The sequence below is a fragment of the Chiloscyllium punctatum genome, chromosome 16 (assembly GCF_047496795.1).
Source record: "Chiloscyllium punctatum isolate Juve2018m chromosome 16, sChiPun1.3, whole genome shotgun sequence".
Lineage (NCBI taxonomy): Eukaryota > Metazoa > Chordata > Chondrichthyes > Orectolobiformes > Hemiscylliidae > Chiloscyllium > Chiloscyllium punctatum.
The window spans coordinates 3,991,038-4,016,333 of NC_092754.1; the positions used below are offsets into that span (position 1 = coordinate 3,991,038).

Sequence of the window (25,296 nt, forward strand, 5' to 3'; positions counted from 1 at the left end):
TGCCTCTTGTCCAGGGACCCCTTCACAGTTTCTCTGCACTAACTATATTAAATCCCTTTTCATATTTTAAAGACCTTGGTCAGTTCAGCCCTCGGATACCAAGCCCAAAGTAATATAAAATTTACGCAGGTAACGTGTGCAAAATCCTTTTAATTTCTCTTATAATTCTGGTGTGTTTATGCTGCACTCTGAACGTGGCCAATGTCCACATTAACAATCTCAATCATTAGCTCTAACTTCCCCTCTCCACAGATTGATGTTCCCTGACCTGATGGATGATTCCAGAATTTATATTTCATCTTAAATACGAAGACAGTTGTATTTTCATTCCCAATAGCCCAACAATTAAATGCCCAGGTGGTCTATATTACGTTGAACTAGCTAGTCTCAGTGTCTAAATATTGTAAAAAGGTCTCAAGCAGAAGGCTCAGCCATGGCTCCCATTTTTCTATTACATTCAGTGACAAAATAAATTAACTTAGCCATTGTGACCAACACCCTCAGCAGATCGCCTCATGTATAAATAATGATAATTTAAGTGAGGAGCAGGAGAGCTACTGGGAGCTGTGTAACCGCTGTCAAGCACAGGTCTGAATCCTTGGGGAAAGGAAGCAACACCAGAAAGTTATTTCTTTCACAGGAATTGTGACATATGACATTTAATCTAATCACATCTAACTCCAAAACAATCAAATAAAAGCAAAATCATGCAGATGCTGGAGATTTGAAAGAAACACAAAATGTTGATAAAAAGTCACACTGGACTTGAAATGTTAATGGAGTTTCTCTTTCCAGAGATGTTGCCAGACTGGCTGGGTTTCTCTAGCATTGTTTGTGTTCGTTAACTCCAAAATAAATTTGAGAGAAATTCCAGCTCAGATTTGAAGTTGAATTGCACAATTTCACCATTAATGCAGTGACACAATCGTGAATCTGAAGCTCACCAAAAAGGTGCATAAATATTACTTGCTAAATATTATGGGGAGAAAAATCAGTTCATAGCAACACGTTGCGATCTAATGTAAGTTCACCATGAACAGAGAGCACAGTTGGATTGTGCCAGTTGCACTGCCCGCTCAGAAATAATATGTAGTATCCTTTAGAGTGCTATGCAAATCAGCTTTTCCCCCTTCATTTTAAATAGCAAATGCATTAAACAAAAACTTTGAACAATTATGTTTTGCTAAAACCAAAGAATTTCTAACAATTGTTTAATTACTATTCCTGACAAAGTGTTCAGTCTCCAAACCCAATGTGAACATACGAAATAGAAGCAGGCATAGGCCATACCACCACTGGAGTTCCTTTGTCAATCATTAAGACGTGACATCATCATGAACCCAAATGCACTTTCCTGTCCACTCCCCATACTCTCAATGCCCTCTGTTTAAAGTTAAGAATCTCACAATACCAGGTCATAGTCCAACAAGTTTATTTGGAAGTACTAGCCTTCAGAGTGCTGCTTCTTCACCAGGTAGCTGTTGAGCAGGATCATAAGACACAGCATTTATAGCAAAAAACTATGTTTAAAAATTAATCAGTATATCCGTATCTTCAATAACTGAGCTGCCTCAGTTCCACGATGACCTGTTTAAAATGAATAAGTTTGATAGTTACCTGGGTCACAAGGTTTACATTTGAAGCATTTCTCTAACCCATTAGGATGTTCCATAAATTCTCCGGCTGTACATGGCTTGCATGTTGTACCAAATAATTCAGTGCAATGTTTTAGTACAATGGAGCCTGCAATTAAAAAAGTCAGTTGTGAAATTACAAAGTTTACGGTGTTGCCAAGAAAACGTTAAGAGACAGGATTTGCTGCAAAAAGATTTGAACAACTAAGTGAACTGGTTATGAGAAAATATTATTTTTATACAGAATAAAATACAATAATAGAATTTCAGAAAGATTAGGCAATCTATAGTATAATTGAGGAGCTTTATGTGTAAGCGTGCAAAAAGCTCAGATACTTATCCATGAGTTACCATTAATGCAACAGGAAAAATTAAACTGTTGCATTCAGGAATAAGTGAATTTTTATTGGTGTGGTCAGTATTGATTGTTACCAAAAAAAAATTCTGAGTGTCAATTTCATTCCTTCTGAAGTTGTTAAGTGTTGAAAAGAGACTTTTAAAATAAAAAAAACTATCTTATATCTCTTTAAATTAATCACACCTGTCTTTCTTAATTTTTATTTTGCTCTGTACAGGATTTTGACCCATTTTTTCTTTTATCCTTTCACAAGACAAGCAGTAGGATAATTGTAATATCACTAGACTAGTAATCCAGAGCACCAGACCAATACTTTAGGGACATGGGTTCAAATCCTGCCATGCCAGGTGGTGAAATGTGAATCTTACATAAAACAACATCTGGAATAGACAGCTAGCCTAATTATGACCATTTATCAATTGGCATCAAACCTATCTTGTTTACGAATGCCCTTTTTAGAGAAGGCGATCTGCCATCCTTACATGTGACACCAGTCCCACAGCAATGTGATGTTCATATCCCATGAACAAGTTTTTTAAAAAAAATTAAAGTTCCTAGTTAAATGCTGCAGGGTTGAAGTAAAGCTCTATAATAGACAGTGGTGGTGATGACAATTTAAAACAGGGACTAACACATACCTGGTGAACACATGGAACAGCAGTGATCTTCGTGTTCATACTCACTTACACCACACGATCTCACAAGGTGTAGTTGAAACATCAGTAAGATGATGAACAAAATCTACAATAAAATAAATGAATTTCACTTGCATGGTTGTATTTTACTTTTAAGTTCTATTTTCCCATTCTATAATAAGCAAAAGTTGTATTAAAATATAGTTATGTTGTAAGTTAATGTGTTTCACAAGAACTTAACATAAACAAAATATAATACTGAGCCATGAAAGGAGACAATAGGGGATAACCAAATGCTTGGTCAGAAAGGTAGGAGCACCACAAGGGAGGAATAGTTGCTCCTGAACTAGTGGAGAACCATAAGGAGGGGATGCCAGAGCTTTGCTCCATCACTGATGGATTAGCCTTCTTTTCAACAAGGTACCGGTCTTCCTTCAGTAAAGTGGTCAATTCTGGGCTTTGGCATTCTCCACCCATCAAAACTGATTATTAGCGGGAAGAAAACATTTGTCCGGCTGAATTTTGTAACAGAATCTCATGTTTATTTCAAACTTATAATTATGGGAATCTTCATTTAGTTCAAACAATTCTGAAACAAAGCAAATTGCTTTCAAATATTATAGTGGTGAAATATGAGGTGTCTGGAAGAAAAGCCTGATGGATGTTGCTGCATCTGCATCTGAAAAAAGTAAGTACCTGTATAAGATAACAATTACATTGTTCAGGATTGAAAAAGCATTTCTCATCAACTGAAGAAGCTTTTTTATAAACAAAAGTACCAGACAGCGAGTACTGTTATGACATTTTAAAAACATGCTTTGTAATGTAGACTTTGTGCAGGTAAAAATAGGTATAAGCTCAAGAGTCGCACGAAAAGAACAAATTCATTTTAAATGGTCAGAAAAATTACTGGACAGGCTTTCATCAAGAGCTGGAGAATCATGGCATTTTTTTAGTGAATAAGACATTTTTATGTATGGTTAAAAGTTTCATTTTGCAGGTGAGAAGGTAATACTTGTTAAATTATAATCACTTTATTTGAATTGTGGCTTTATTTGAACGTTTTATTCCAAAAATCAGCTATGAATTACAGAAGTGCATTTCATCGAAATTGAATAATTCTAAGTTTAGAATTTGGCTGGCTGAGAAAAACTAAAAAAGTTGAGCAATTGAACAGTTACTGATTTTTAATTGATGTTTTTGAAAGAAATATCAAGTAATTTGATTTTTGGGTTACTAGATCATGATTGGCAAGTTTTCCTCACTACGTACATGCACGTGTGTGGATAATTAAACAGATAGTGAGTGACACGGTTTGTAGCAAACTATTACATATATCCCAGGTGCTGCTAGTTTTGTAACATCACTGACTCATTCTATCATAATAATATGAAACATATTATAACTTAAATAAACATCTTTAACAAAGAGAAACCAAATCTGCTCACTACAATTAACCTGGAGTGTGAAAATCGGATGCTACTGCAATATATTTTTAAAAACAGCATCACAGGTTCAGATACCCAATTAAGATTATCTAACAATTAACTGGATTGAAGCTCCATACAAATAGGAGTTGGTAGCTGTCAACTGTAGCTCAGAAATTGGTACTCCCAGTTCAGTCAGAAGATCCTAGGTTCAAATCCCATTCTTGAACACGAGCACAAAAAGCAAGACCATAACTCCCCAGCATGTTATGGAGGGAGTCTTGCAATGTCAAAGTTGCTTTCTCTTAGAGTAAACATTAAACCTAATCTGATATGCCATTTGCCCTCTTAAATTTCTTGGCACTGTTTTGAAGAAAAGCATAGGACTTATTCTTCGTCCTTGAGCCAATGTTTATCGCCCAAGCCAAATCAAAGTCAGAATATCTGGTCATTATAATTTGCTCACCAGCTTGCTGTTCGCCAAATGACTGTCATATTTCCTACACCACAAAAGTGATGGTCTCTTAAAAGCATCTCAGTGGCTATAAAGCACCATGGGACATCCTGACTTATTCAAAGGCCTACATTTAATTGGCATAAAATAAAAATTAAAGAACTGAAGATGCTATAAATCAGAAACACAAACCAAGATTGCTGGAAAAGCTCAGCAGATTGGATAGCATCTGTGGAGAGAAATCAGAGTTAATGTTTCAGATTGAGTGACCCTTCCTCAGATTTACTCGACCCGAAACATTAACTCTGATTTATCTCCACAGATGCTGCCAAACCTGAGCTTTTCCAGCAAACTCTATTTTTGTTTGTAATTGTAACAGCTGTTTGTCCACTCCTAAAACTTAAAATGTATATTTTTAAAAATTCAGCAAGATCTTATGAATTATTTTAAACACAAGAGCTTCTGCACTACAGTCAAGTAATCTCTTTTGAATGACACAGTTGCTGACACTCTGGTCCTAGGTCCTATAGTCTTAACACAATCGGTATTTATGCACACAGAACTGAGCTGAAATCTAGTCTGCTAGTAACCCATTAATTCCTCTGAAAAGTAGCAGTGAACATCATAAACTACAGGAAGGAATTGCGTCAGCAATGAAAGATAACTGTTAAATTAATTTGCAATGAAAGATACCATCAGCTGTGGGCTGTGGCTTTCTTGCTCCCTAAATCTCTGGGCAATGTGGCAAAGGGAGGAGGGGCAGTGGAGTTACAACTTTATTATTCTCGTCTTGCTAATTGAAAGGATGTAAAATGCACGACCAAGGAGCTTTTGTCTGCTGGCTAAATCTTATTCTTTCAATTTTATAAGGAAAACATTTTGAACAATACAAGATGCCATGGGGTATTATTGTTTGGTGACTTTAACTTTTTTAACCCTGAATAAAATACTCACTGATAAGAATGATAGAATGTATTGAACTCTTACCTTTACTTTTCTTCCAGAACCTGATAACATAAGAATAGTATAAATTAACTTCTGGAAGAAATCTATAAACAAATGTTTACTTTTAATAACAATAGCTTTAGCTTCACAATTAAAACTAAGTTCAAAATTCACATTTCTGATGAAGGGCCATCAGACTCGAAACATTAACTGTTATTCTCTGCTGCCACACCATCAAATTTCTCCAAGACTTTTTGTTTTGTTTCAGAATTCACCCATTCTTTACTTGACAAGTGCTCTGGTCTCTAACTTGTTTATCATCTAGGCCTTTCTCCCTGTGACACTGGAGTACACCTGCACACTGTTCTCTCTCACAATCTGTTCCTTTTCCAAATTATTAAAGCATTTATTCAGCAACTGATTCAAATTGCACGCAAAACAGTGAATCACTCTACATTCAATTTCTTTTTAGTTAACATCCTTAGTGCCTTTATCCCAATTTGAAGTATTATTAATAAATTGCTATATATTGACCTCCTGAATCCCTTTTCTTGAAACAATGGAAAGCTTGCTTCTTTTGATTTTTCTTTCGATCTCAATTTTTTGGTGTCACTTAAAACTTCGGTGACACATGGCACCCATTACAACTTATTTGTCCTTCAACATCTGAAAATGTTAACTACATCCTGCCAGAAATAGCTGGGAAAATGAAAGGAAAATCCATGTGTAAGTTTAGATTGCTAAGTAGCCGAGCAAGGTGGTGAGGAAGAGAAACTTCATAAATTACACATTTTCAAATATTGCTCTATTATTCAGTATTAGCTTACTATAAATATCCCAAAAAGTGTCAAAAAATTACACAGTTCAAATATCTGTACTTAGCTTTGTATGTAATAATAAGATTTGAGTTCCTGCAATGTTACTCAACCAGAATACATAACTGGAGCTGGTTACTGGGTTTTACTATAGTTTGACCATTTAGGCTATTTTCATTTTTAATTTACTACAATAAACTAACAAGATTAAGGAAGCTAATGATAGATAAATGGTTATTTAAGGAAAGCACTTTGTATTCTGTAAGGAAACTATAGACCAGCGAGGATGACATCGGTGGTGGGCAGGTTGTTGGAGGGAATCCTGAGGGACAGGATGTATAGGATGAAAAGAAAGGATTGATTAGGGATAGTCAACATGGTTTTGTGCATAGGAAATCATGTCTCACAAACATTGATTGAGTCTTTTGAAGAAGTAACAAAGAGGATTGATGAAGGCAGAGTGGTAGGTGTGATCTATATGGACTTCAGTAAGGCATTCAACAAGGTTCCCTATGGGAGACTGGTTAGCAAGGTTAGATCTCACAGAATACAGGGAGAACTAGCCATTTTGGATACAGAACTGGGTCAAAGGTAGAAGACAGAGGGTGGTGATGGAGGGTTGTTTTTCAGAGTGGAGGCCTGTGATCAGTGGAGTGCCACAAAGATCAGTGCTGGGTCCTCTACTTATTATCATTTATATAAATGATTTGGATGCAAGCATAAAAGTTTGCAGATGACATCAAAATTGGAGGTGTGGTTGACAGCAAAGAAATTTACCTCAGATTGCAACATGATCTTGATCAGATGGGCCAATGGGCTGCGAAACGGCAGATGGAGTTTAATTCAGATAAATGCGAGGTGCTGCATTTTGGGAAAGCAAATCTTAGCAGGACTTATACACTTTATGGTAAGATCCTAGGGATTGTTGCTGAACAAAGACACTTTGGAGTGCAGGTTCATAGCTCCTTGAAAGTGGAGTCGCAGGTAGATAGGATACTGAAGAAGTCGTTTGGTATGCTTTCCTTTATTGGTCAGAGTATTGAGTACAGGAGTTGGGAGGTCATGTTGCGGCTGTACAGGTCATTGGTTTGGCCACTGTTGGAATATTGTGTGCAGTTCTGGTCTCCTTCCTATCGGAAAGATGTTGTGAAACCTGTAAGGGTTCAGAAAAGATTTACAAGGATGTTGCCAGGTGTGGAGAATTTGAACTAAAAGGAGAAGCTGAACCATGCTGGGGCTGTTTTCCCTGGAGCGTAGGAGGCTTATAGAGTTTTACAAAATTATGAGGGGCATGGATAGGATAAATAGACAAAGTCTTTTCCTTGGGTTCGGGGAGTCCAGAACTAGAGGGCATAGGTTTCGGCTGAGAGGGAAAAGATATAAAAGAGACCTAAGGGGCAACTTTTTCACACAGAGGGCGGTACGTGTATGAAATGAGCTGCCAGAGGAAGTGGTGGAAGCTGGTACAATTGCAACATTTAAAAGGCATTGGATGGGTATACGAATAGGAAGGGTTTGAAGGGATAGGGGCCGGGTGCTGGCAGATGGGACTAGATTGGGTTGGGATATCTGGTCGGTGTGGACAGGTTGGACCGAAGGGTTTGTTTCCGTGCTGTACATCTCTATGACTCTATGTAATTACTTAAAATATACTAATGAGGAATTATAGTATTAGTAATTAGTCAGAAGCAAATGATGAAGTAGTAAGGATCAACTGAGTTATGCTTTAAGAATCAATAACTAATCATTTTATTAAAAGAATATTCAAAATCCCATAAGCTTGTTTTAATATCATTAATTGGCCATAAAAGTTTCTGTCTGTTGTACATTCCTTCCAACCAGATGAAACGTGCAAACAACAAATGACGTCTGATCTTGATTAGCCTTGGCCAGAGCTATATGGCCTTACAAAGAACTTACAAAGTAGTGGAAAATCAGAGAAGAACTGCACTGTATTCTTGCCTGGGATAATCCATACGGATTAATTTAGTAATAATATTGACCATTTATCAAATTCAAATCAGACCAATTTGAGATGAGTTCATGATTCTTTTGGCACTAAATACAGGTCTTAAGAGTTTTCCTTGTTTGCCAGTTACTGTAAACGTTTGAGATAGAATCCTTGGAGAATCGTTATCAAAAAAAAATGCAAAAGGAATATACATTTTGTACTGATAACAGGGTTGAACTTGTAGAAATCTGTCTTGTATTGATAAGAACACCTTTTGTCCTTTAAATAAACTTCTTAATTTACTATCTGTAAATCTGGATTACCTTGTTCAAACTAAAACAACATACTGTGTAAAGACTATATTTTCTATTTCTCTGTATTTTTGATTGTGGACTGAAATGGGAAAAGGACCATTTTAGAGACAAAGGATTGTTTTTCAAAGCAAGCTATTTGCACTTAATGATTAGATTAGATTACCTACAGTGTGGAAACAGGCCCATCGGCCCAACAAGTCCACACCGACCCGCCGAAGCACAACCCACCCAGACCCATTCCCCTACATTTATCCCTTCACCTAACACTACGGACAATTTAACGTGGCCAATTCACCTAACCTACACATTTTTGGACTGTGGGAGGAAACCGGAGCACCCGGAGGAAACCCACGCAGACACAGGGAGAATGTGCAAACTCCCAGGCGGGAATTGAACCCAGGTCTCTTGCGCTGTGAGGCAGCAGTGCTAACCACTGTGCCACCCACAAAGTTTTGTTACAGTTACAATCATTTGTTTAACCACTGGGGAAAGATATTTGCAGACAAACTGACACCAGGTATTGTGTACAAAGTGAGATTTAGCCGTTAGCAAGTAGTCTGATTGGTCTGTGGGCTGGTGACCAGTTGTTGATGGCAGAGATCTTCTGCCTGATGACAACATTATTGGATTCAGGTAGTTATGGGTGTGAATGATACAACCATAACGCTTTGGACCTCTGGAAGGGGTCTGCAGTAAATCCACCGAAAGCTTGCAGAAATCCAGGTCATTTTCTATTTACCAGTTATGGTAAACCAGGGCTTTTGACCAATGAATCAGAAATGTTATAATTTCAGAACATCCTGTTCCATGTCCAAGTAAATGCAAGCATCAGGAGAAGCAAGAACGAGGAACAATAAGTCCTGACAAATCAAAAAGGATGATCTCGGTGCTCCCTATGGCCCAGGACCATTGTATTGCCTTTCTGGTATTTCACTCCATCCATACACCAACATATTATTTTTGTGTTTGTCTGCATGTATGGGGAATGTTATAAAGGGAATAGTTTTCACCAGTAGAGTTATATGTCCACAGTTCATTATTGAGCTTTGAGCTACAATCTATTTATTTCAATAAATAGTAATTATTGTTAAGGACAGAAACCTGAACAGTGTTGACCGACTCGAAAAAGACAATTAATTTGTAGAATTTTGTGAACGTTGCTTAAAATCTTTAACATTTTATGATAGCTCTAGGAATGGAACAGCTTGCTTTCCAGCACACTACCCCAGTCAGGTATGACAATTTAATAATTTATAAATTAGTAATGAATTATGTCAACTGCACTAAAATTGCAGGTAACAAATGGAGTACTTTAACAATTAAACTAACAGGGACCAACTGGAACATTAACATCTTGTTGTGGGCAATAGCTTGTTCTTCGACTGAGGCTTTCAGAATTAGAAAACCCTTAACTGTCCTTTAATCTCTTTCATTCTCTATTCTGTTTATCTACACCTAATGAACAATTCAATGTTTTTTTCCTACATTATTTCCTTCACCAATGCAATTTAACAATAGAGAAAGCAAGATGAATAGATTGTCGATCTTAATGCTCACCCAGGCTCCAGGTGTTCCATCAACCTTGCTGCACTGCTATCAGTTCACACTTCCTTCATTTAATTTGAACCAATCATTTCCAAATTGAAGGGTGAGGAGAAATCTCCAACTAGCAAGGCATGCCACAAAATGTCTGCTGAGAAAATTCTGCAGCATTATTTTCATTCATTCCTAATGGGATGGTCGCTTGGTAATTTTAAAAAAAATGGAGCATTTTGACTCCGTGTCAACAAAAGAATGGTGATAGGGTTCCAAGTGATAGTGGATTAGTGGTGCTGGAAGAGCACAGCAGTTCAGGCAGCATCCGAGGAGCAGTAAAATCGACATTTCGGGCAAAAGCCCTTCATCAGGAATACAGGCAGAAAGCCTGAAGGATGGAGAGATAGTGAGAGGAGAGTGGGGGTGGGGAGAAAGTAGCATCAGGGCAGAGGAAATGACCTGGGAATTGCAGTGGGAGAGGGACTCCCTGAGATTCTTGTAGAGAGAGGAGGAAAACTTCTGTTTCCCTATTTCCTACCATTTAAGAATGGCCAAATCCAGAGTGCAGGTTCATAGCTCCTTGAAAGTGGAGTCACAGGTAGATAGGATAGTGAAGGCGGCGTTTGGTATGCTTTCCTTTATTGGTCAGAGTATTGAGTACAGGATTGGGAGGTCATGTTTCGTCTATACAGGACACTGGTTAAGCCACTGTTCGAATATTGTGTGCAATTCTGGTCTCCTTCCTATTGGAAAGATGTTGTGAAACCTGAAAGGGTTCAGAAAAGATTTACAAGGATGTTGCCAGGGTTTGAGGATCTGAGCTACAGGGAGAGGCTGAACAGGCTGGGGCTGTTTTCCCTGGAGCGTAAGAGGCTGAGGGGTGACCTTATATAGGTTTACAAAATTATGAGGGGCATGGATAGGATAAATAGACAAAGTCTTTTCCCTGGGGGTGGGGAGTCCAGAACTAGAGGGCATAGGTTTAGGGTGAGAGGGGAAAGATATAAAAGAGACCTAAGGGGCAATTCTTTCACACAGAGGGTGGTACGTGTATGGAATGAGCTGCTACAGGATGTGGTGGAGGCTGGTACAATTGCAACATTTAAGAGGCATTTGGATGGGTATATGAATAGGAAGGGTTTGGAGGGATATGGGCTGGGTGCAGGCAGGTGGGACTATATTTGGGTTGAGATATCTGGTCGGCATGGACAGGTTGGACCAAAGGGTCTGTTTCCATGCTGTACATCTCTATGACTCTATTTATTAACCCAAGCCTGAATTCTTATCTCCATCATGCTGAATGCATTCTCTTGTTGGTTGTCAACGAGCTGGGCCACCCCTTACTTACATTCCTTTAGTGTCAAATCAGTTTAAAAGTTATTCATCTACTCCTTACTGTTTATTTTATTTGTGTGCAGAGCAATGAAAAGAACATTGTGTAAAACTAAAACTCTGGGTTTTGATTTTGTGTGATCTTTTGTTTCGTTGCCCTGGGCAATTATTCAGTTGTTCTGATCTCTTATGATTTTTAGCTTTGTTTCTTTCGTTAACTCCATCAATCTTGTCCTTGCGTTGTGATCAACTTTAGTGTTCACATAGCCTTTCCTTTTGTAAGGAGTAGCGTCACCATGAAGAACACATGCTTTTAGTGCCCAGTAGGGAGGACTTTGTCAACCAGAGGGATTAGGATTAATGCTTATACCAGTTGCAGGTCGATCACACATTTTCCAATCCATACTCATCCAGATTTAGGATTAACATTGAAGCAGTCACCATTTTAAATGTATGCACCAACATTTCTACAAGGTCCTCTGTATGGTAGCAGTTGGAAAGTTAGTGGGAAGGAATTTAAAACAAAAATCTGGGATCTAGAGAGATTGAAAGAATCTGGCAGTAGGAAAAACACATCACCTGCAATAATTAACAAAAATGGACGCAGAAAAGACATGGAAAGAAAAAAAATAATAATTACTTTTATTCAACATAAATATGCAAATACAATTGTCTAAGGATAGATCCAGCAAATAGCCTGTCCAATGTGCTTCCAAACTAAGTACCTGAATAAAACTTTATACCTTCTTCACAATAACTTGATATCCATCCCAAGAGACTACCAAGCAGTATGGTTCCAAGTGGGATTGCAGCTTGTATGTTCATCTTTTCTGCACTGATTGGAATGTGAACCATCTCTTGACAGCTAGGATTGTTGAACACAAAGAGTTACAAAGGTTTGAATTTTCACATTTGTAGGCTGTGTGTATTTCAGAGTTTCATGGTAGGTATCTCATCATAGCTTACAGCAACTCATCTCATTGTGACTGTTCACCTCATTCACTGTGTATCCGGGTCATATAATACCCCTCTCATGCATTCATGTGGGAACAGAGATGGAAATGCTTACCACTGCTGGGATCTTCCAGCATTCATAACATTGATGCCGTACAAGGTTTGTGAAGGTTTGTAGCTCAGGTTGAATTTTAGGGTGTAGGTTTGCTTGCTGAGCTGTAGGTTTGATATCCAGACATTTCATTACCTGGCTGAGTAACATCATCAATGGCGACCTCCAAGTGAAGCGAAGCTGTTGTCTCCCGCTTTCTATTTATATATTTGCCCTGGATGGGGTTCCTGGGGTTTGTGGTGACGTCATTTCCTGTTCGTTTTCTGAGGGGTTGATGTGTTTGTTTATGGTGTTGTGGTTGGAGTGCCAGGCTTCTAGGAATTCTCTGGCATGTCTTTGCTTAGGCTGTCCCAGGATAGAGGTGTTGTCCCAGAGGCCTATAATGAAACGTCTGGATATCAAACCTACAGCTCAGCATGCAAACCTACACCCTATTGATGCCATAATTAAAACCATTTCGACTGGGACAACACATCTATCCTGGGACAGGCTAAGCAAAGACATGCCAGAGAATTCCTAGAGGCCTGGCACTCCAACCACAACACCATAAACAAACACATAGATCCAGAGGAAAATGTGAGGACTGCAGATGCTGGAGACCAGAGTTGAAAAATATGGTGCTGGAAAAACACAGCAGGCCAGGCAGCATCTGAGGAGCAGGAGAATCGATGTTTCGGGCATAAGCCCTTCTTCAGGATTGAGGCTGGTGTGCCAAGTGTCCCGTGTGGTCTCCTCTACATTGGGGGGAGACAGGCCGCCTACTTGCGGAACGTTTCAGGGAACATCTCTGGGATACCCGCACCAACAACCCAACCGCCCCGTGGCTGAACACTAACTCCCCCTCCCTCTCCGCCAAGGACATGCAGGTCCTTGGCCTCCTCCATAGCCAGACCCTGACCACACGACGCCTGGAGGAAGAGCGCCTCATCTTCCGCCTCGGAACCCTCCAACCACACGGGATGAATGTTGATTTCTCCAGCTTCCTCATTTCCCCTCCCCCCACCTTATCTCAGTCCCAAACCCTGGATTCAGCACCGCCCTCTTGACCTGCAATCTTCTTCCCGACCTCTCCGCCCCCACGCCCTCTCCGGCCTATCACCCTCACCCTCACCGCCTTCCACCTATCGTATTCCCAGCGCCCCTCCCCCAAATTCCCTCCTCCCTACCCTTTATCTCAGCCCGCTTGGCACACCAGCCTCATTCCTGAAACGTCAATTCTCCTGCTCCTCAGATGCTGCCTGGCCTGCTGTGTTTTTCTAGCACTACATTTTTCAAAATAGACCTAGATGCCATCTATCAACCCCTCAGAAAACGAACAGGAAATGACATCACCACAAACCCAGGAACCCCATCCAGTGACAAGTGAATTTCTGTAGGGGTCATGTTGGGACCATAACTTTTCATATTATACATTAATGATCTAGATGAAAGAACTGATGGCATTGTTGCTAGGTTTGCAGGTGACAAAGAAAGATGGAGGGACAGGTAGTGTTGAGGAGGTGGGGAGGCTGCAAAAGGATGTGGACAGACTAGCAGAGTGGGTAATGACGTGGCAGATGGAATACAACGTAGGAAAGTGCGAGTTTTTGCACTTTCATGGGAAGAAAGCTTAGAATATTTTCTAAATAGGGAAAGCCTTTGGAAATCTGAGACACAAAGGGACTTGGACTCCTAATTCAGGATGATCTTAAAGATTGTCTTAACACGCAGGTTCAGTTGGCAGGCTAAAGAAGCAAGGAAGGCAAATGCAATGTTAGCATTCATTTCAAGAGGGCCAGAGTACAAAAGCAGAAATATACTGCTGAGGCTGTATAAGGCTCTGGTCACACTGCATGTGGAATATTGAGAGTGGTTTTTGGTCTAGTATCGAAAGGAGGATGTGCTGGCATTAGAAGGGTCCAGAGGAAGTTTATGAGGGTGATCTCAGGGATGAAGGGCATGTCATAAAAGGAGCTGTTGAGGACACTGGTTCTGTACTCGATGGCATATAGAAGGTTGAGGGGCTTCCGATGTAAACTTACAGAATACTGGGAGGTCGGAGTACAGTGGGCGTGGAGAAAATATTTCCACTAGTAGGAGGGGTGAGGACCCCAAGGCGCAGCCGCAGTGTGAAGAAACGACTCTTCAGAACGAAGATGAGGAGGGATTGCTTCTGCCCAGGGGGTGGTGAAGCTGTGGAAATCTTTGCCACAGAGGGCTGTGGATGCCAAGTCATTGAATGCACTTAAGACAGAGATAGTTGGGTTCTTGCTTAGTAAGGGAATACAGGGATGCAGGGAGAAGCCAGGAAATTGGAGTTGGTAAACAGATCAGTCACGATCAAATGGTGAAACAGACTTGACGAGCTGAATAGCCTAATTATGCTCCTGCATCTTATAGTCCAAATGAGATGTGAAAGTGGAATTCATTGTGGCCTTTGCAATCTTTTGCAAAAGGCAGACTTTCTAATCAGCTAGAGACTAGTGCAGATTCTGAAGGAATTATGGGCAATAATGTGGAGCATGGAAACATTGCAGAGTTATGAAGATCAAATCACTGCAATTGGCAGTTTGTCTGATGATGGACTGATCAGATCCAATTGTCAGTATGAGGCCATTGGTTCCAAAGGACAACTGTCAAAAATGAATACTAAAGTCAAATATTTACCAGAAGGGGCTAGTCAATGGAGAAATGCAACTATAAATAGAACAGAGCAGGCCACTGGAAAATACAAAAGCGAGATGAATATATAGGATGAGGGTCAGGAGGTTAGGCCCATGGATTGGAAACATGAAGTACAAAGATAGAAGGCAAGTGAATGCAATAAGCTGAAACAGTGGGTCTGGGAACGAACATGCTCTTGGAAAGAGATCACTACCATATAAATAAATCCTAATAATAGGAGGGGGAGGTTAAATAGGAGCAATCTGGAAAGAGATAGAAGGCAAGAGAAAAGGTGCAGCTTTAATAAAGACAAGAAATATAGTACAAAGCAGGGATGCCAGTAGGGGCAGAAGTCAATATGATTGGGAAGACTCAGTGGCCATGAACAAATCAGAAGACAAGTAAAGGATTCCAAACAACAAGAAATACAAAGCTGGGGAGAATTTGGGGTGTACTTCTTATTTTTCTCTATTCTTTACTGAAATGAGAAAATACATATTTTAAGATCAAGGACTGAAATGGTTGCTGCATGGTTTGAAAGCAAATAACTTGAATTTAATAGTGAATACTGTCAGCACAACTATGGATTAAAATGTGGTCCCAGACAAACTGGCGCCAAGGGATTGTATTTAGACAGCTGGCAATAAGAAGCTGGTTAATTTGTGGACTGGTGCCCAGTTATTGATAACAAAGGCCTTCCGCTTACCTAAAGGAAATGTGATTGGTTCTTGGGTAGCTGAACAGCTTGGGGCTGAGAACAAGATTCAGACAAGTGATCATTTTGGGAAGACAAATCAGGACAGGAATTATACACTTAATAGTAGGGTCCTGGGGAAATGTTGCTGAACAATGAGACCTTGGCCAGCAGGCTCATAGTTCCTTGAATGTGGATTGGAAGGTTTGTATTAAAAGGGAGAGACTGAATAGGCTGGGGCTATTTCCCCTGGAGCATCAGAGGCTGAGGGGTGACCTTATACAGGTTTATAAAATCATGAGGGGCATAGATAGGGTGAATAGCCACTTTCCCAGGGTAGGGGAGTCCAAAGCTAGAGGGTATAAGTTTAAGGTGAGAAGGGAAGGATTTAAAAGGGACCTAGGGGGCAACCTTTTCATGCAGAGGATACAGCCTATATGGAATGAGCTGTCAGAGGAAGTCCTGGAGGCTGGTACAATTACAATATTTAAAAGGCATCTGGATGAGTACATGATAAGGAAGGGTTTAAGAGAGACATAGGCCAAATGCTGGCAAACAGGACTGGAACAATTTAGGTTATCGAGTCAGAATGGACAAGTTGGAGGGAAAGGCCTGTTTCCCTGCTGTACAACTGTACGACTATTAATTCTTAGGAATAGTCATTCCTGTTAGATACAGAAACCTGGTCCATGCTTTCTGTCAACCTGAGTCAAGAAGACAATAAATTGCAAAATGTTGCATACCTTTTAAAATCTTTAACTTTTGTGACTGTTGCAGGAATAGTGGGGCTTGATTTCCAGCGTCCTACCCCAGTGAGCCGTGACAGTACACAGAGGATCGGATTATATGCACAGAAAATGTGCCCCTTAATGGGACCAATAAGACCAAAGCAAGGTGAGTAGCACAATATTTTGAAGAAAATATTGGTGGATCAAAATATGAATAGATTCATTGATGACAGGAAAGGAAAGTTTGAAGGTTTTTTAAGCAATAAATTCTAAAAATTAAAGCTACATTTCTGCAAGGGAGATCAGACATAGTGGCAAGTGTTTTTTTTGATCTTGAAACAAAAAGGCACCAATGCAGTAAGGATACTTTGGAAACTAAGTGAATGTGAATATGACCTCTACGATGCATCAAGAGTTTGGTGCTTTTCAGTAAGATCCATTTTCCTGGTCTAACAATGCCTCTTCTTCCTCAGGCAGCTCAGGAAATTTGGCACGCTTATAAAGGGCCCTTACCAACCTTTACAGATGCACCATGGAAAGGACACTGTCTGGGTGTATAACAGCCTAATATGGCAATTGCTCAGCCCAGGACCGGAACAAACTGTAGAAAGTTGTATGCACAGCCCGGATCGTCATGGAAGCCAACTTTCCAACCATGGACTCCATTTACATGGCTTGCTACAGCAGAAAGGCTACCATCATCAAGGACCTATCACACCCCAGTGATGATCTCCTACAACCTCTTCTGTCAGGCAGAGGATATAGAAGCCTGCACACACGCACCAGCAGATTCATGAACAGCTTCTTCCTGGCCATTATTAGACTGATTAATGGACTCTGTAGCCTCAAATAATGCCGACCACGCTAACATTGCTCTCGCCTAGTGCATTCTTGATGAAGTGCTTATGGCCAAAACATTGACTCTCCTGCTCCTCAAATGCTACCTGACCTGCTGTGCTTTTTTGGTGCCACACTTTTCAACTGTTGACTCTCCAGCATCTGCAATCCTCATTTTCTCCTAACCCTGTACGACTAAATCTTTCTAATATGTACATCCTTACTTACTATGATTGCCTGTACTGCTTGTGAACAAAAGTTTTCACTGTACTTTGGTACACATGATAATAAATCAGTTCAGTCAGTCTTATTAAAATTGTGTTGTCTTCAGTTAAAATTAGACACTGCCATCTTTTCCTGGTGCATTAGGGGCAGCTTTCAGGCATCTTTATGAAGCAAGTAGGTTATTTTTGTGGAGTGGGCATAACACATTTGAAAACATTGTCAATAAATGGGCTTAAAGCAAAATTCAAAATAGGAAGTCAGGCTTTTTTAACTTCCAAGTACATTGGATAGGAAAGCCGGCAGAATGGGCATTGTCAAAGGAGGGCCTCAAAAAGATGCTGCACCTTCCAAAACTGAAATGCAAAAATTACAAAGACTAATTAAACAGCTGAATTGGCTGGATACCAAACAAGGCCAAAATCCAATTTTAAAGTATTAGAACTACGTACAGCTATGAAAATTTCCAAGGAGGAAGATATTATTCAAATGAAACACCGCACTTTGAAATTTCCATCATTGGAAGATGTCAGGAACATGACGCTCGGTGTTTTAGTGACACGTCCTTTGCAAATTTCTGATGGGTTCTTAAGTGGATGTCAGCTTATGATTTTTCTTGTGGAACTTGGGATTTAAAGAGATCTGGAAAGTAATAAATGGTATCTTGGTGGCAGAAACCTTCGCTCCTGATCAGGTGACAGAAAAGGCCTTTTTCTTATGAAAATATCGCGAGAAATTCTAAAAAAAAAGGCATTCATCAATGAAATGCATTGAATGCTACATTGATAAATCACTATGGAATATTGTTATGATCCAGCTGAAGTTACTACTGGATAAATTAGATTCATGACAGGAAATGGCTTGATAGACCAATCTTGCTTTGTTTCTAACAACGTGCTGTCTCGCTGATACGTATGCAGTGTGCAGACTTTGATTTAACACTAAAGCAGAAATTTATTAACAAAGGAAATGGAAGATACAATAGGGCATTTTCAGACTATCTACTTATAAAACAAATGCAAAGATCTTTAAAGATACAGTAACAGTATAATCCCAATAACGCCAAAACCAGTTCTTTATACATTGAAAAGATACAAAACAGCATTTCTATAGTAAATAAAAACGGAAATAACTGCAGATCCTGGAAATTAGGAATAAAAAAAACCAGAAATTGCTGGAACAGCTAAGCAGGTTTGGTAGCACCTGCGGAGAGAAATCAGAGTTAACATTTCAGGCCCAATGACCTTTCCTCAGAACTGATAGTAGCAAGGAAAATATTGGTTTTTAGGCAAAAGATAGGGTGCAGAGAGGGTGAAAGGAGTAAACAATAGGTGGAAATAAAGCCCAGAGAGAGAAGAATGGCTGCACGATGGCTCAGTGGTTAGCGCTGCTGCCTCACTGCACTAGGGATCCAGGTTCAATTCCAGCCTCAGTCTGTTTGGAGTTTACACATTCTCCCCATGTCTGTGTGGGTTTCCTCCGGGTGCTCCGGTTTCTTTCCACAGTCCAAAGATGTACAGGTTAGGTGAACTGACCAAGCTAAATTGCCCAGTGTTCAGGGATGTGAAGGTTAGGTGCATTAGTCAGGGGAAACGTAGAGTAATAGGATTGGGGAACAAGTTTAGATGGACACTCTTTGGAGGGTGGGTGTGGACTTGTTGGGCCAAATGGCCCATTTCCACACTGTAGGGATCCTATGTTTCAACAGTTGGACAAATAAGGGAAAGGATAATGATCAGGCTGGGAGGGTGAACAGCTATGAATGTGGATTATTGGCTACCAGTGGGTTGTGTGTAATAGCAGATGATGTGATAAGGCTTGGTGTATGGGAATAGAGGGAAGGACATGGGACAGATCAGGCCCTAAAGTTGTTGAACTCTATATTCAGTTTAGAAAGCTGTCGAGTTTCTAGATTAAGGGGATAGCATTAAAATGTCTAGTGCAAGTGGTCAAAGGCCCTTTTCTCAAACTTAGACAAGTGCCTCAAAATGACGGAGCTTGTTTCTGTATTTAAAGATGTCTGAGCAGTATTGTTTAAGTTACTGTTGTACAACAACCCAGCATTTAATGTTCATCGGTGGTTACCACTGCTTAAAGGAGAGGGGAAATTGGGGTCCTAGACTACCAGAAAAGTGTTTGGTTTAAAAGAAAATTCCTCTTGGGGTTGTCTTTACAGTAAGGTGATGGGTAATTTTTTTTTGTTTCACACTTTTGTATAATTTACCTCTACATTGTAAGATCCAGCCTCTGCACCAAAGAATGAGGTTTACTGACCTGGAACACTACTTATTCCTGTGTGTTTTGAAAGCCTAAAAATTGATGTTTGTGCAATTTTATCTGGATGAAAGTTCAATAAAATTTGTTTACAATTGAAAAAAAATTTTACAGGAATAGTGCCAGAAGACTGGAGGATAGCAAAAGTGGTTCCCTTGCCCAAGAAGGGGAGTAGGGATAACCCTAGTAACTATAGGCCAGGTGAGTCTCACTTCTGTTGTGGGCAAAATCTGAGAGAGAATGCAATGGATAGGATTTATGAACATCTGGATAGGAATAATGGGATCAAGGATAGTCAGCATGGTTTTGTGAAGGGCAGGTCATGCCTCACAAACCTTATTGAATTCTTTGAGAAGATGACTAAGGAGGTGGACGAAGGTAAAGCGGTAGATGTGGTGTATATGCATTTTAGTAAGGCATTTGATAAGGTTCCTCATGGTAGGCTACTGCAAAACATAGGGAGGTATGGCATTGAGGGCGAGTTGGAGGTTTGGATTAGGAATTGGCTGGCTGGAAGAAGACAGAGGGTAGTAGTTGATGGTAAAGGTTCATCTTGGAGTGCAGTTATTAGCGGTGTTCCGCAAGGATCTGTTTTGGGACCATTGCTGTTTGTCATTTTTATAAATGACCTGGAGGAGGAGCTAGAAGGTTGAGTGAGCAAGCTTGTGGATGATATGAAAGTCGGTGGAGTTGTTGACAGTGAGGAAGGATATGGCAGGTTACAGCGGGATATAGATAAGCTGCAGAGCTGGGCAGAAAGGTGGCAAATGGAGTTCAATGTAGCTAAGTGTGAGGTGATTCACTTTGGTAAGAGTAACAAGATGATCGGGTACTGGGCTAATGGTCGGATACTTGGTAGTGTGGATGAGCAGAGGGATCTTGGTGTCCATGTACACAGATCTCTGAAAGTTGCCACCCAGGTAAATAGTACGGTGAAGAAGGCATATGGCGTACTGGCTTTTATTGGTAGAGGAATTAAGTTCCGGAGTCCTGAGGTCATGCTGCAGTTGTATAAGACTCTGGTGCGGCCGCATCTGGAGTATTGTGTGCAGTTTTGGTCGCCATACTATAGGAAGGATGTGGAGGCACTGGAACCGGTGCAGAGGAGGTTTACCAGGATGTTGCCTGGTATGGGAGGAAGATCATATGAGGAAAGGCTGAGGCACTTGGGGCTGTTTTCATTGGAGAAAAGAAGGTTTAGGGGTGACTTGATAGAGGTGTACAAGATGATTAGGGGGTTAGATAGGGTTGACCATGAGAACCTTTTTCCACGTATGGAGTCAGCTATTACGAGGGGGCATAGCTTTAATTTAAGGGGTGGTAGGTATAGGACAGATGTTAGGGGTAGATTCTTTACTCAGCGAGTTGTGAGTTCATGGAATGCCCTGCCAGTAGCAGTGGTGGTCTCTCACTCTTTATGGGCATTTAAACGGGCATTGGATAGGCATATGGAGGATAGTGGGCTAGTGTAGGTTAGGTGGGCTTGGATTGGCACAACATCGAGGGCCAAAGGGCCTGTACTGCGCTGTATTATTCTACGTTCTATGTTCAAACGGAAAGTGAGGTGTACTTCAAGCTTGTGCTGAGCTTCACTTGAGCACTGCAGCAAGCCTGAGACAGAGATGTTGGCCAGGGAACGAGGCGGTGTGTTGAAGTATTGAGAATACCCAAAACATCCCCCGCACAGTACACAGAACATCACATATTATATTCACACCAGAATTTAGAATCTAATACTTCAGTAGGCTTATGCCACTTAGGACTTCAACTTTTAGCTTGCACCAGCAGATGCTTCTTTCTGGAACTGTCACACACCTATTTAAATGAAAAGTGACCGCAGTCCCACAGGGCTGCGCTCTCATTCCAGTGAGATGACTGATGGTAGTTTAACTTGAGAGTCACCACACTTCAGGCAAGAATTAATGTTGAGAACACAGGATCTTCAGGATGACCTCAGCCAATGTGGGATATAAACCTGTGCCTCTGACAAATATAACCCCAACCTGTTTAACCTCTCCTCATACATCAGTCCCAATATCCCAGGAATCAGTCTGGCAAAAGTACATTGTGCTCCCTTTACAGCAATAGCACCTTGTGGCCAGACAGGAATTAAAACCTTCACTTAGAGCTGCTGTAATTTCTTCCCTCGCCTTAACAAAAGCCTGGATTACAAATATTACACAGTCTAACTTGTCCACACTCTGTAAAGCATTCGTAGTAATGCTTTTACTTTCCCCGAAGCACATGAATAGTTTTCAAACTATATAATTGGAGAATCAAACACCATCTGAACAATTGTAAATTCTTTACTCAAAGATTTAAGAAAATCAAAGGAGTGTGGTTCATATAGATTCAGTTTCATCCATATTATTGGTGATGCTTTGGTCAAAATATTGTAGATCCAATTCAAGACTCTGTCTCTTTTTCAACAGCTGAATCTTTTTGTTCATATTCACAATCCATTTTTTCCAAAATAAAACATGGACAGGCTACTCAATCCTCATCTTATCAGCTTGCAGTAAAAAGGCATTATGGCATGTCTGGCAAAATTTGACTATTGTTGTGGTTGCGTTCGCCGAGCTGGGAATTTGTGTTGCAGACATTTCGTCCCCTGTCTAGGTGACATCCTCAGTGCTTGGGAGCCTCCTGTGAAGCGCTTCTGTGATCTTTCCTCCGGCATTTGTAGTAGTTTGAATCTGTCGCTTCCGGTTGTTAGTTCCAGCTGTCCGTTGTAGTGGTCGGTATATTGGATCCAGATCGTTGTGCTTATTGATTGAATCTGTGGATGAGTGCCATGCCTCTAGGAATTCCCTGGCTGTTCTCTGTTTGGCTTGTCCTAGAATAGTAGTGTTGTCCCAGTCGAATTTATATTGCTTGTCATCTGCGTGTGTGGCTACTAGGGATAGCTGGTCGTGTCGTTTCGTGGCTAGTTGGTGTTCATGGATGCGGATCGTTAGCTGTCTTCCTGTTTGTCCTATGTAGTGTTTTGTACAGTCCTTGCATGGGATTTTGTACACTACATTGGTTTTGCTCATGCTGGATGTCGGGTCCTTCGTTCTGGTGAGTTGTTGCCGGACAGTGGCTGTTGGTTTGTGTGCTGTTAAGGGTCCTAGTGGTCGCAGTTGTGATGAAATTGCGAGGTATCCGTTTTTGGCGAATACATTGTATAGGTGTTCTTCTTCCTCTTTTTGCAGTTCTGGTGTACTGCAGTGTGTTGTGGCTCTTTTGAACAGTGTCTTGATGCAACTTCCTAGTGCTGCTAGGAATCCTGGGAATCCTGTGCCAACTGCCTAAGCACCACATACAAACAACTCCGGTTCCTGCATGAATGCCGAAAGAATCGAATCCTTCCACCATGTGTCAGATACAGACCACCAGTCAACAATCCACAAGCCAGGGACACAGCCAGGCAGAACGGATTCAGGATGATCCAGGTAATGATTACAGACGCTCACAACAGACTTGCACGCCAAAAATCGTTAATTTCAAAAACCACCAATCAGGAATGGACCCGAACCATAGAACAGGCCGTCACCATAGGACAAAACAGGACCACACACCACAAAAAAACGGCACTCAAAGAAAAAATGGACAAACTAACACACAACAGAGAGGACACCACAACACACACCTGGGTTAGAAACCTCTCCCACAGACAGCTCACAGACATGGAAAGAACAATACTGGCCAAGGGACTCAACTACAACCACAGGGAAGCCAAGACAGCAGACTTCCTAGCAGCATAGAATGTGCACTCAGCAACAATGGACTGACAGAAGAGACACAACAAACAGGGAGACAAAGTATCATACCTCTGATAACAAGGAAAAGACAAACACATAACCTCAACACCAAGGAGAGGGAAGCACTAAAATTACTAAGAAACGATAAGAACATAATCATACTACCAGCAGACAAAGGCAGAATGATGGTCATCCTGGACAAAGCAGACCACATCCAAAAAGCACAACAACTACTTGCAGATACCAACACCTACCAAAAGAGGGAGTTTCACCCCACCCCACAGCTCACCAATAGGACAAACAACACACTGAGGAATCTACAAAAAAAATGGACAGATAACCAGGTTTGACCTACAAAGAATGAAACCTGAAAGCAACAGCACTCCCAGATTCTATGGACTACCTAAAGTGCACAAACCAGACATCCCACTCAGACCCATAGTATCACTACCAGAGACACCATCACACAAACTGGCTAAAGAACTACAGCAGAAACTGAAACACCTGATCAGTGGATCCTGACACTCTATACAATCAACACAGGAACTCTTGGACATCATCAGAAATATACACATAGACAAGGAAGAAACCATGGTCTCATCTATCGGCAAAACCCTAGCCAGAGAAACAATAGCCAACTTGCTGGACATACAGAACAGACAACAGGACGTTGAACCTATCAACAAAGACGGCATACTCAAACTACTGGACCTGTGCCTCACAACACACTTCACATACAACAACCAAATATATGAACAAATCAACGGCACACCCATGGGCTCACCCATCTCTGGACTCATAGCAGAAGCGCTAATGCAAAGGTTAGAACAAACAGTCTTACCGCAAATTCAACCCAAACTCTGGGTCAGATATGTGGATGATACCTTTGTAATCATTAAAAACACAGAAATAGAGAACACGCACCGGATCATCAACGCCACACTCACAGGAATCCGAATCACCAGAGAGGAAGAAAAGGACAACCAACTCCCATTTCTAGACGTGATGGTACAAAGAACACCGAATGGAGAATTCACCACAAAGGTATACAGGAAAGCCACACACACTTTTTTTTAATTTCAAAATATACTTTATTCATAAATGATTTGATGGTCTGTACATTGGATCATGCCATACATATGTCCATATTTACAAACACAGATTCGACTTTATCCTTGTCCTTTACAATCCTGTGCATTTTTCAATCTTGTATATATACATATATTTGGGCCATCTTCCAATTCATTTGGAGATCAAAGATGGACCGGGTCCGAAGAGACTCTATGTACAAAGACCGGTGCAATGGGGGAAAAAACACGCCCAATGCCACCCTCACCCTGATGACCACCTTTGTGTGTGGCTGCATCAAGCTGTGCGTGGATCCCCGGTACGCAAACACCAAGTGTCACTACGTACTGAGGTTCTACCTGTCCCCGGTGTTGCGAAGGATGGGCCTGGCCTCGCTGCCGCGGAACGCTCAGAGTAGTTGGACCGTTCCGTATCACCTGTCCTTTGTGGAGAAATTTATGAGGAAAAACACCTTTGACCACAAGTCCATCAGGAAGTGGTCAGCACGTAGCGTCCTTGAGACCCTTTGGGAAAAGGAGAGGGCGGATCCTGTCGAGCGGTTCCCTGAGCAGACTGTCAAAGCCATTTGGCAGAATGCCTCATCGCCAGAACTTTCCAAC

At 40.9% G+C, this 25,296-nt stretch overlaps 1 protein-coding gene across 6 annotated transcripts in view; it reads right to left on the reverse strand.

Annotated features, from left to right (window-relative positions):
• Positions 1 to 25,296, reverse strand: part of LOC140486911 (tumor necrosis factor receptor superfamily member 5-like) — a 102,560-nt gene that overhangs the window by 21,003 nt on the left and 56,261 nt on the right. For 4 of the 6 annotated variants that reach the window (XM_072586043.1, XM_072586042.1, XM_072586045.1 and 1 more), the window contains 4 exons: positions 12,127 to 12,266; positions 5,496 to 5,515; positions 2,631 to 2,733; positions 1,618 to 1,743 (listed from right to left, as the gene is read on the reverse strand). In XM_072586043.1, coding sequence (XP_072442144.1) covers positions 1,618 to 1,743; positions 2,631 to 2,733; positions 5,496 to 5,515; positions 12,127 to 12,256 — 379 coding nt within the window. In that variant the 5' untranslated portion in view covers positions 12,257 to 12,266. Of the gene's footprint in view, positions 1 to 1,617; positions 1,744 to 2,630; positions 2,734 to 5,495; positions 5,516 to 12,126; positions 12,267 to 12,602; positions 12,725 to 25,296 lie in introns of those variants that run through there. The other 2 variants (XM_072586046.1, XM_072586047.1) reach the window with 2 other exon arrangements.